This window comes from Dendropsophus ebraccatus, chromosome 14 (genome assembly GCF_027789765.1).
Source record: "Dendropsophus ebraccatus isolate aDenEbr1 chromosome 14, aDenEbr1.pat, whole genome shotgun sequence".
NCBI classification, from domain to species: Eukaryota; Metazoa; Chordata; class Amphibia; order Anura; family Hylidae; genus Dendropsophus; species Dendropsophus ebraccatus.
In genome coordinates, this window is record NC_091467.1 from 34,402,514 (window position 1) to 34,415,678 (window position 13,165).

A 13,165-nucleotide genomic window follows, 5' to 3' on the forward strand; every position below is an offset into this window, starting at 1 on the left:
TGAGCCTATATTTAAAGGGAATCTGCCATCATTTCCATGCTGCCTTACCACATGTCATTGGAGCGGACCCTGATGGCTTCTGTCTGCCCTGTTGGCCTTGATAGATCTCTCCCTATATCAAAACAGGGATTAAAACTAGTGGGGCAGGAAGAAACTACCAGGAACTGCAATGATAACATAGTCACCAGGTTGGGTTAATACCTAGAAAGGATGTGGATAGAACTACTGAATATTGTGTTGGATTGCACATTTCTTAAAGAGAGGTGTTTAACCAAACTACACAGCCTCTTCACCTCTGTTTCTGTTGGTTTTCTAGAGGGAACTTGTTACTGGGGACTGTCAGAGATTGTCTGAAAAGTGGGACATCATCTGTCATGTCATTTTGACCTTGATAGACTACATTCTCCTTGAGACACCTGGCCCCCTCCTGCTCCACCTATGTGACTCACTCCAGTCCTCTGATTAATGCGGCTCACTCTTGTTTCCTAGTCCTCTGGAGACAGGAGATTCTACATATCTAGCAGATGAAATAATTAGAGAACCTTATGGCATTTTTCGAGAACACCCAGGAATATTTTCTATTCTCCTACCCATTATTCCAGTCCTTATCCCAATTCAATATTTTAATTTTTCTACAACGATTTTCTACATGGCATACCCTGACTTACTTGAAGAAAGAAAAGTATGAGTTGCTGTGCAAACTGACAGGGGCGTAGCTAGGATTCGTGAGGCCCCATAGCAAATAACCGTATGGGGACCCATGAATCCTGTACAGCCCTCCACCATACTCCCCCAGCCCACCGCAGTCCCAGAGCATTATTTCATTCTCCCAGCTCCCAGGTGCACCAGTCAAGAGAAAAGAATGCCAAGAAGCCATGCAAGGTGAGTAGGAGTACGCTGGTCCAGGACAGGGGGCGATGGTGTGAGCCAATGTTAGCCGTTGTCCCGTAAAGGGGGGTGCAGGGCAGGCTGGTACCATAAAGGCAGACCACCCTTCGCCGGGGTTGGCCCCCCTGTCTCATGGACCCCATAGGACTTGCATGGTCTACCTCCATGATAGTTACACCACTGCTACCTGATCTTAATGTCCTTTACTCCACCTGATCCTGTTAAGATTTACGATGCACAAATGTATGTCCAGCTACTCTTTTTATACTATCATGATTACTTGTTACACACAGACGACCTATCTTGTTTGATTATCTTCAATATATTTGATACATTTTTTATTTGAATTTAAAAAATCTTGACGTGTACCACCTTGTGGTGAAAAATAAGCCTGCTAGACTGCCTACTGCCTCGAGAAAGAAAAACCCTGCGACTGGTTTTACAGTATTCTATTTTTAGCTTATCCATCGAGAATAACAGTAACTCAATATTTAAAGATTAAAGTCTAGGAACGTTAGCGTCTCATTGTTTGCTGAGCAATCACATTCGCTCATAGGGGGTGATGCATAAATGGATGCTGGAGGGATATAAGTCGTATATGGCTTCATAAACTAAATGTAATGTTTTGCTAATAAACAGTAGGAAATCCAGCGATCCGCCTTTGTACTGTAGACGGCACAGTAGCAATGCATTAAAAGAAATATGCTGGCGTACCAACACCAGCTCCTTTTGTAGCAAGCTTCAAGTTGTTATTGGACTTTTCAAAACAATTTTGCTTTCTGTAAGCGAAGCTTCTTTCATCTCATACGTCCTTTATCTCTAGAGATGAAGAGTGTTTGGTATTATCTTTGTGTCCGTGTCACATCTGAAGCAAGGACAAATACAGCGCTCTGTAGCTTGGACGCTATGGGAAATGGTATAACACAGATGTGATATAATGTATAATAGTTCTATTTGTTGACCTGTCCAGCATTGAATGCAGTTGTATGAGCACATCGTGAAAATCCCTTAAACTTGTGGACCATTTATTGCCAAATCAATTTGTTAACAATGGTGCAGGAGGGTGCATCCTCATCGGCAATTTCTAATGATTTCTTTTTTTTTTAAATATAAGGAATTATACTATAACCCTTAAAAAAACACATTACTATCGTAAGCGATCGGTGGCCAATATCCCTGGTGAAGTCATTAGCTCTGATTTCATGGATAAGCCCCAAAGGAACCCCTGTGTATAAGCTTCAACTGTGCATTAGTAAATTTATTTTCAGTTCTATTAAGTAATTAGTGTCTTAAATCATAGAATTATTATTCCCTTAATACCAAAGCTGATACTGGCCTTAAAGAAGACCTGTCAGCAGTTGTGAGTTATCGAGGTCTCGGCAAGCTGCAAGTGACCAGGGGTAGAATCTTGTTCTTAGGTGCCCAGAAAATTTAAAGCCCCTCCTATCAGCCATGACTGATAGTTTGAGTGGTCTCCTCATTGGATGCTCAGGCTACCAGTATGTTTATCTCGGTCATGCAGAGATAAATGTTGAAGTCTGCAGGACCACCACTGCAAGTGCTAAGAAGGTTGGTTCTTCTTCTTGGGTGCCCAGAGTTCTCTGTATGGAGAGTACTTCTGACTCCTCCTCTCAGCTGTGACTGATAGCTCGAGTATCCAACCAGGAGATCACTCAAGTTTTCAGTCATAGTTTAAAGGAGGCGTCAGGCATGGCCAAGACCTTCAACAATATTTATTTATGCCGCATCAGGTATGTATTGACTCCTGCCCCTCACCTCCGTAAAACTGCTGAGAGGTTATCTTTGTTTGGCTTGTAGATTTTTTTAATCTATTTTGTGTACATGACTAAAGGGGTGTATCAGCGCCTAATAACTTAAGTGTCTAATCCTGGGGTATATGTAGTTTTGTGACACCCTGAGTTCTTACATAACAATCTTATAGAATTGACACCCACAGATTAACTCACCCATACTGGTGCTCAGGGCTGATCCGTCCCAACGTACGGTTCGCTATTAACACTCATGTCTATTGGTGAATTGTGTCAATAAAATAGTACTATGCCCATAGTGTTTTCTGTGTTGATATATGTTGTAGTGTTTTTTTTCTTTCTTTACCAGATATAGTAGTTATACATAACATATATATACATAGTTATATACATATATAACTTTTATACGGGGTATTTTTTTACCTTGTGTTTATTATCTTTAGTAGGTTTACCTCAGACCTTCTTTGTTGAAAAAAAAAGCTTGAGTTTAACAATAAGGCCTCATTTACATGTCCGTAGTGCGGCCCGTAATTGCGGCCCGCACTATTCCCATGTGCATCCATGGAACACTGCATAAAAGATAGTGATCCGTGCTGCCATTGCAGGTTTGCACTGGGATCCGCCTTTTTTTTGCGGCACAGATTATGGCCCCATACTTAAGCTCCCTTGTGAATAACATGTTTTCAGTCGAACTACATTTAAAAATGATGAGGCTCCTGGTGGCTGCAGTCTGTGAGTCACAAACATCAGTCCTAAAGGCCCAGCAATGAATCTCTAAAGTGCCAACAGTTATCAGAGGATTTTCAGTTCATATGTACTACAACTCCCAGCATATCCTGAGAGCTGCATACTGTCAGTAAATGCTGGGAGTTGTAGTGTTTGCAGCTGTTGTAGCTGGATGGTCCTAGGTGCATTGTACACTGGATGCTTTGTGGGAGATCAAAATACATAGATCTTTTGGGGCTCGGTGTGGGGATGTGACCTCATAACATAACAACTAATAGGGGATAGAACAAATATACTGTTACTGACCAAACCCAGTACAATATTACCAATAATACCAGTATATACAGTAAGAATCCAATATAATCACCTCACTATGACCACAACCAATAACACCAAATAGTGACTAATACCACCAAACCATTACTGAAATCCAGTATACCAAGACCAATAATACCAGTATAGAAGAAACAAATTTATCACAACCCCTTGACCACCACCATTACCACCCCTATACAATTACTAAATAACATTCATTGTACAAATAACAGTATCACCCCCATACACTGACCCATTTAGAGGTAGACACCAATGGTACACAGGCTTTTCCCACCATATAAGTGATTACAATGTAGTTACTAGTGACTCATAGGTGACGTCCTCTGATCGTAGAGGCCCACTTTTCAATTACTTCTCCATCTTGCCCGGTCATCATGAAGACTTTTCATGGACACAACTCATCTCCACAGAATCTGCCAGACAAGCATTTTAGGGTTCTCGCTCATACAGTACAGACATCCTCTGTGCACCCATATAGGAGTTAGACCTTCCCTGAGCCAGGTCCCTCTGAGCCTCCAAATAGTAGTTAGTTGTTTCCATATAGTAGTAAGGCCCATCTGTGCCAACATATAATAGTTAGGCTGCTCTGTGGGCCCAAATAGTAGTTAGCCCCCCCTCTATGCATTCATATAGTACTTATGCATTTCTCTGCTGGTAGGCCCCAAATATGTAGTATCCCTCATGTAGCCATCCACTGTGGGTAATTAGGTAATCCCCACTGATAGTACTCCCCAGTAGGTAATTTCCCCCATTTAGGTAGTATCCACCATTTAGGTGGTTGGTAGTTACCATCCAACCTCAAAATGTAGTATGCCCCATGCAGTAGCATTCCAATTGATATACAGTGTGTAGATAGATAGAGAGATAGATAGATAGATGTATTTTTTTCTCACATCTGTATCTCCCATGAAATGGGAACCAATCCATTTGTTAGACACGGCAGGGTCCCTTACGATCACATAATCAGTCTTGAGTAACATGAGCAGCCAATGATTGGTTTTTAGAAAGTGATTAAGACGACAGGTGCAGAAGGCACTTGGATGTCATTGACATCTGTGCTCTGCATTTGCAGCTTCACAATTCTCAGGGCAGATGCTATACTGCAGGTAGATGGCCCTTGACCAGTCGTAAATGATATATTACATATGTTGTCTCAAAGTGGTTCAAAATGCAATAAGGTAAAATAGAAAAATGCTGTGAATATAATGTATAGCTCCGAGCCAGGGAAAGCATTTCTCATCTTAATGTACATACAACCAAAGCCAGCAATTTTGGACTCCAAAGCAATTATTTAAAGGTTGTGTCATCAGTAATGTATAGCCATTTCATTGTTATATGTTTAAGGTCATTCTTTTGCTAATTTACTAATTTTCCTGAGAACAGCGATGTCTCTTTCTAAACATGTTTATAAGGTGCTATTTTCTTTCTGCAGTCTTTTGCACTCCGTCCAGTACTATAATAATCCCACCGATGCCGCCGTGGGTTATTAATCATACTTTTGCTAATTAGAAAGCTTTCTGGTTTTCTGCTTAGGTAATGTCTACAGAGAATGTCACCTCAATGGCAGCTGGGCAGGAAGAGGAGATTATACACAATGTCAGGAAATACTGAAACAGGAGGTAAGACAGAATCCCTGTGTTTACAGATCATCAGTTCAGAGTTTTTTTTAGGAGAACGGTTTATGGAAAATCATGAATTATGGCATGCTGTAAAAATGAAGAAAAATCTACATAAAATAAGTCGATTATGTACAGGCAACTATTTTGCTGTTTATATTGTTTATAATGTGGAGCAGCTCCGCGTGGGTGGGACTTATAGTGAATGTGGAAGGGGCTAGAATGTGCTCTGGCCTGAAATCTTCTTACGTCTAGGTCCTCTTTTGGACTTAGACCTCATAACTGTCACGTATTAGACATCCACATTTTCAGCAAATGGGAATACATAGACATAAGGATAGTGCAATTTATGATCCATCCTATATGCCAATACATAAGCATGCAATGCTCCATAAGATACTAGATACTGATTGTCTACAGTTTCTGAGGCAGCCACAGAGTTAGGATGACTGATCAATTGTCACTACAGTGATCTGGCATGACTGTTTGTGCAAATGATTCCATAGGTCTTTGATTGTCTGATCAAAGTCCCATGTGTATGGCCAGCCTAAGGGGTCTTTTAGATGAGCAGACTGATACCCAAAACAAGCGCTGTTCCAGAAAGTTGGCTCTTGTTTTTTTACACAGGTTAAGGCCGGGTTCACACTACGTTACACACCGAACGTTCTGCTACTGCAGTACCGGCCAGATGAACTTCAACTCTATTGAATTGGTATGCGGGCGCATCCATGTGTACCCGCATCCCAATTCACCATTGCACACAATGGAGAGACATGTCAGTTTTCACTGTGGCCTCTAGGGATCCCAGCCGGAGTGTATATTATGTGTATATGTCCCTCTGACTGCAGTGCAGCGTGAAATTTCTAATAATCACAGTTGTATTGTGAAATTTTAACGTTGTGTGAACTTAGCCTAAATATTGTCAGTACATGGTTGCTGTTTAAGAAAATGATTCAGACCCAGTTATTATTGGGGGACATACTGGTGTACAAATACGTTCATTGAAATGTCAAGTGGAGGCACGTCCACAATTTCTCATAGATAATTGTGGCACCCTTTTCACCATTTTTGACAACTTGTTCTTCATGCATGATACAACACTACTGATCAATCTACAGTCCAATTGTCTGAAAGTCCTCCGGTGCATACTGAGCATTTTCCTGCCGGTAAAGTGGTTGTTAAAGCTCTCTTTAACAGCATAAAATAGTCATCACTAACCTTAAAGTGTATTCACCCTTGAACACAATTTTTTTTTAAATGTAAGCCAGAATTCCAAGTTGATTATTTTTTAATATGACTTTATGGCGGATTAAGGAGCCATGTTTTTATACAGAGTTCCAAATCATCTGAATATACTTAAGTGATAAAGGATAAAAGATAAATGATAAAGATATTTCCATTACATGAAGAGACAGGGGTGCCCTCTGTCATCAGTACTATTTGTGGTGGAACCCCTGGCTGTGGCCCTAAGAGTATCCCTTGATGTAAAGGGTTTTTCATCATGGAGAGTTGCATAAATAGATACTTAATACAGCAAAGAATAGCACAATACAAAGATGACTTGCTTATTTTTTGTAATATTGGTGATGTCCCTACTTATATTTGGGTACCTGTCTGACCTTAAGATCAATTGGACAAAATCCATTCTATTACTCTTATGTAACCAGATACAGGTGATGTCCAAGACACTCTACAAAAAACTGGTGTATTCTCATTTCAGCAAGTTATTCCTTATCCAAAGGAAAGAGGATAACTTCTGGACCAATGGGGATCCCACTGATGGGACCTTGTCTGATCCCAAGTATGCAGTTAAGCTGTAGCCCCAAATAAAGAGAGCAGGCCACACATTGCTCTGCAACATTCAGAAGAGCCCATATAGATGGAATGGAGCTGGGCTGTGCATGGGTGGGCTGTTAGTTATAATCAGGCCTACAATTTTACTGTGTTTTCGTTATGAGCAAGAGGCCCAAGGGGCAGTCAAACCCCCTATTGATCTGCAAGTTATGCTCTATCATGTGGATATAAGATAACATGTTGAAATTAGAATAAATCTTTAAAGGGGAACTCCAGGTAGAGGTTAAAGAAAATGAAACTTCTGCAGAAGCATAACGCATTACTTACCTGTCTATCCCAGTTTTGAAACTGTCAAAAATCCATTTGTTTGGGGGGTTTTCGCTCTGTTTTGTGCTTCTGTTCTTCCTCGTTTTGAATTTCCCAGAATGCAATGCTTTCCCTCATGTGATCATCACAGCCCCCACTCACTGCAATCAGTAAAATTAGTGCAGCAGCTGCTTCTGTTCGGTCAGAGATGGTGGATCACTCAGGGGATTGGGTTATCCAGCCAAGCCTCCAGTGAGATCACGCCCTGCCCCCTGTCTGCATCATCAGCAAACACACACAATGTGAGACAGAGGCATGGAAGATTTGTCTCCTAAGGGGGGAGAGCAGCAGGAGCAGGAGACAATGTGAATTGGCACAGGGGCCATTTTTTTTTCACTTCCTGGATTTCTATCAACTACCAGTGTGGCAGAACTGTACAGATACAGTAATATATTGTATAGACACATCTATATAACTTTTAATGTACTTTTAATAGAAAACAAGTTTTTCTTATCAGAGTTCCCCTTTAAATATTTAAGAGTTCAGATTTTAGCCAAAGTGACTCAACATAATATTCTAATTCTATATTCTCTTCACACTAAATTATTTTAAAGGGGTTGTCCAGCAAAAATCTTTTTCTTTCAAATCAATTGGTGTAAGAAAGTTATATAGATATGTAATTTACTTATATTAACCCCTTAAGGACCGGGCTAATTGTCACTGTAGCGTTTTAGTTTTTTCCTCCTCGCCTTCTAAGACCCATAACTCTTTCATTTTTCCACCTACAGGGCCATGTGAGGGCTTGTTTTTTTCAGGAGCAGGTGTACTTTGTAATGGCATCTCTTCATCTGCCATAAAATAAATAACGGAACCCCCAAAATATCATTTAAGGGGTGAATTTGGATCAAGAAAAGTGTTTCCATGTTTACGTAATGCACTTTACGGTAAAACTGTCTGTAAAACTTTTTTTATGCAAATAGGTGTATTTAAAATGGCCCTATTGTGATTCTTTTAGCACTTTTATTTTTTTCACCTACGGGGTCTCATGGGGCATAATTTTTTGCGCCATGATCTCTAGTTTTTATTAGTAACATTTTTTTTCTCGATCAAACGTATACATCACTTTTTGTAAAAAAAATTTATACATAAAATGCAATTTAAAAAAAGCATTCCTTGCATTTTTTTTACCACTTTTTGTTCACGCCGTTTATTGTGCAGGAACAATATTATTTTATTTCATTAGGTCGGACAATTACGCACGCTACGGTATGTTATATGTTAATTAACTTTATTATTTTTATGTGTTTTATGCAGGGGCGTAATTAGAAATGGCTGGGCCCCATAGCAAACTTTTGATTGGGCCCCCCCCCCCGACTGACCACTAAACGGTCAAGTGAAGTCATAACTACATAACTGCTAGCTCTGGTCAGGAGTGCTTGCAGTTAAAGGGACATTTGCAAAACCCAGGAGACCAGCAGGGCCACCCGATGCTGCAAATGATGACGGCTCAGGGGGCCCAGTGTATTGCAGGAGCAGGCCATGGGGCCCCCTGATGTGGCGGGCCCCATAGCAGCCGCTATGGCTGCTATAGTGGTAGTTACGCCCCTGGTTTTATGTATAAGATGGGAAGGGGGGTGACTTTCACTCTTATTGGGGGAGGGGCTTTGGGACATTTATTAAAACTTTTATTGATTTTTTTTTTTTACACTTTTTAAGTCCCCTTAAAAATTTTTATATTACTACATTAGATCAGTAACACTGATCACTGCTGTGCCATAGCATAGCAGGGATCAGTGTTATCTGTGATCTTCTGATACAGCCTGCCTGCGGCAGACTGAGTCAGAAGATTGAAGACCTGACTGCACGAAGGAAGGTAAGAGACCTCCATCAGTCAGGCCATGTGATCAAACCTCCACAGACACGCTGCCGGGGTCCTGATTGGTAAGTGACCGGAGATGCTGCCGTCACTTACACTTAAACGCTGCAACGTTTAAGGGGTTAATGGCGGGCGGTCGTGCGATTTGAGGATGAGCGCCTGGCTGCAGATAGCTATGGGGCGAGCTCAGCTCCATAGCCCGAGACAGCGCCAGGGCGTACATTTACGCCTCTCCCGTGTTGAGGCCTAGGCAGTGGGGGTGTAAATGTACGTCCACGGTCGTTAAGGGGTTAAAAAAATCTCTAGTCTTCCCATACTTATTAGCTACTGTACAGTATATCCTGCAGAAAATTTTGTTTTATTTTCAGTCTGACACAGTGTTCTCTGCTGACATCTCTAGCTGAGACAGAATCTGTCCAGAGCAGGAGAGGTTTTCTATGGGGATTTTCTGCTGCTTTGGACAGTTCCTGTCTTGGCCAGAGATGTCAGCAGAGAGCACTGTGTCGGACTGAAAATAAACCAACATTTCCTGCATGACATACAGTCATGCAGAAAATAAAGTATTCCTCCCAAAAAATTATTGCAACTACAAATTGGAACAACACAAAAAAATAGAGGGGGGAAAAAGGCAAATTTGACATAATTTCACACAAAACTCCAAAAATGGTTTGGACAAAATTATTGGTACCCTCAACTTAATATTTGGTGGCACACCTATTGAAAAAAATAACTGAAATCAATGGTTTCCTATAACTATGAACAAGCTTCTTACACCTCTCAGCTGGAATTTTGGACCACTCTTCTTTTGCAAACTGCTCCAAGTGTCTCATATTTGAAGGGTGCCTTCTCCCAACAGCAATTTTAAGATCTCTCCACAGGTGTTCAATGGAATTTAGATCTGGAATCATTGCTGGCCACTTTAGAACTCTCCAGCGCTTTGTAACCATACATTTCTGGGTTCTTTTTAAGTATGTTTGGGGTCATTGTCCTGCTGGAAGACCCATGACCTAGAACGCAAATCCAGCTTTCTGACACTGGGCCCTACATTGTGACCCAAAATCCTTTAGTAACCTTCAGATTTCATGATGCCTTGCACACAGTCAAGGCACCCAGTTCCAGAGGCAGCAAAATAACCCCAAAACATCTCTGAACCTCCACCATATGTGACTGTAGGTACTGTGTTCTTTTCTTTGTAGGCCTCATTCCGTTTTCGGTAAACAGTAGAATGATGTGCTTTACCAAAAAGCTCTATCTTGGTCTCATCTATCCACAAGATATTTCCCAGAAGGATTTTGGCTTACTTACATACATTTTGGCAAACTGCAGTCTAGCTTTTTTATGTCTCTGTCAGCAGGGGGGTCCTCCTGGGTCCCCTGACATAGTGGTTCATTTAATTCAAATGTCAACGGATAGTTCGAGCTGACACTGATGCACCCTGTGCCTGCAGGACAGCTTGAATTTCTTTGGAACTTGATTGGGGCTGCTTATCCACCATCCGGACTATCCTGCGTTGCAACCTTTTTTTAAATTTTTCTTCTCCGTCCATGTCTAGGGAGATTAGTTACAGTGCCATGGGTTGTAAACCTCTTGATTATGTTCTGCACCGTGGACAAAGGAACATCAAGATCTCTGGAGATGGACTTGTAACCTTGGGATTGTTGATGTTTTTCCACAATTTTGGTTCTCAGGTCCTCAGACAGTTCTCTTCTTCTCTTTCTGTTCTCCATGCTTAGTATGGCACACGCGGACACACAATGCACAGATTGAGCCAACTTCTCTCCTTTTTATCTGCTTTCAGGTATTAATTTTTAAATTGCCCACACCTGTTACTTATCACAGGTGAGTGTGAATGAGCATCACATGCTTGAAACAAAGTTATTTACCCTCAATTTTGAAAAGGGACCAATAATTTTGTTCGATCCATTTTTGGAGTTTAGTGTAAAATTGTGTCAAATTTGGCATTTTTTCCTCTCTCTTTTTTTGTTTTGTTCCAATACACACAAAGGAAATAAACATGTGTATAACAAAACATGTGTAATTGCAGTAATTTTCTGTGAGGAATACTTCATTTTCTGAAAAACAATTCTGAGGTGCCAACACTTTCGGCCATGACTGTATAGTAGCTGATAATTATGGGAAGACTAGAGATTTTTAATAGAAGTAAATTACAAATCTATATAACTTTCTTATATCAGTTGATTTGAAAGTAAAAGATTTTTGCTGGATAACCTCTTTAATGTCTTATTTTCTCACCCCAGCATCTGTACCTAATGCACAATGCCCGGAACTGGATAGAGATTTCAATAATCCTAGGGGAGTAACAGCATCAGCTTCCCATATAATTACAGTAGTTCAATGTAATGGAAATTGATACAAAACAACCAACAAAGGAAAGCCATGTCACACATGTAAGGGTGGCACTCCCAGAAGAAAATATAAATAACAAAATAAATTAGATAAATAAATAAATAGTAAAAGCTGCATGTAAAGGTGGCAAAGTACAACAAATTTTATTAATACACGAATAAAATTTGTTGTACTTTGCCACCTTTACATGCAGCTTTTACTATTTATTTATTTATCTAATTTATTTTGTTATTTATATTTTCTTCTGGGAGTGCCACCCTTACATGTGTGACATGGCTTTCCTTTGTTGGTTGTTTTGTATGAATTTTTCATGTCATATTGGGTTGAGCACCCCATCCTATAGATCTAAGTAGTGCCTTGCCCTCCATTTTTTGCTTTCGGTCTGATTTTTTTTGTAATGGAAATTGCAATACACAGTGGTGCTCAGTGGTCAAGATAGTTTTTTAGTATAGTCCACCATCAGAAATATTTGCGGCACTCACCTATCATAATATGCACAACTGGCCAATGACCATTTCACATCATAGGATGTTTCCTCAAGGTCTTGACTGTATTGGATCAATACTCTGACTTGGGGAAACTAAAGGATGGAGATTTCTTTAATTGTTAATTTGAAAAAAAATTAACTGACACATTTCTGGCTACCTATGGTCACCACTAGAGGGAGCTTACCTTATATACACATATACCTTACCTTTATACATTGAACCCTAATATAAAACTATATACAGAAAGCCGATCAGCATTTTCCAGTGGCTAAAGTAGACAGAACTATAGAGTAATTCCTTGCAGGAGTCTATACATATGGCTTATTGTGGCTTATTGCTGCGATTACTGTAAATTCTCTCATAATCGTTTAAAAATTTCATTTTACCATGTACTATTTACAAGAAATTTGAAGCTATGTATTGTGGGGGAAAGCTGAGTCTTCTTTAGAGATATATTAAGAAATTAATCAGTGCACAGTGCACTTTGAGCTGGGCCGTTCATTTCCCAGTAAAAGTAACATATGAGTAGTTATTTGTTGTCAGGTCTGAAGTCACTTTGATGAGAAGCTGTGTGAAGGTAATCTTTCATAGGCTTTATTCCTAATACTGAAGACGAGATCACTCTGTCAATGAAATAAGGGTCTGTCTGTGGGCGCCCATATTTTCTGGTCGGTGTCCTCAGCTAAAATGGCCATTTATGGCTGATTTACTGTAATGATGGTTTTGCCTTAGGAAATAAGACCAACAATGTGTATCATAGATGTCTCATAGCATTTATTTCATCCGTAAATGCATCTCCGCGAAAGCGCAAGTATATTGAAACCCCTGAAATGCCATGTACAGGTAACATCATTGCATAGATGGGAATATGGGGCAGATAATAGGTTTTCACCTCTTATAAAGGGGTCTTTAACTTAACATAGCATATAACTCAGGCTTCAGTGTGCTTCATTTTACAATTCTACTGTTCTCATTTGTATTGTGTAATCCTCCAGTGTT

At 40.2% G+C, this 13,165-nt stretch overlaps 1 protein-coding gene across 2 annotated transcripts in view; it reads left to right on the forward strand.

The window, feature by feature from the left end:
• Positions 1 to 13,165, forward strand: part of LOC138773059 (corticotropin-releasing factor receptor 1) — a 143,338-nt gene that overhangs the window by 110,047 nt on the left and 20,126 nt on the right. For both annotated transcript variants that reach the window (XM_069953978.1, XM_069953979.1), the window contains one exon: positions 5,253 to 5,338. In XM_069953978.1, the coding sequence (XP_069810079.1) occupies positions 5,253 to 5,338 (86 nt within the window). The remainder of the gene's footprint in view (positions 1 to 5,252; positions 5,339 to 13,165) is intronic.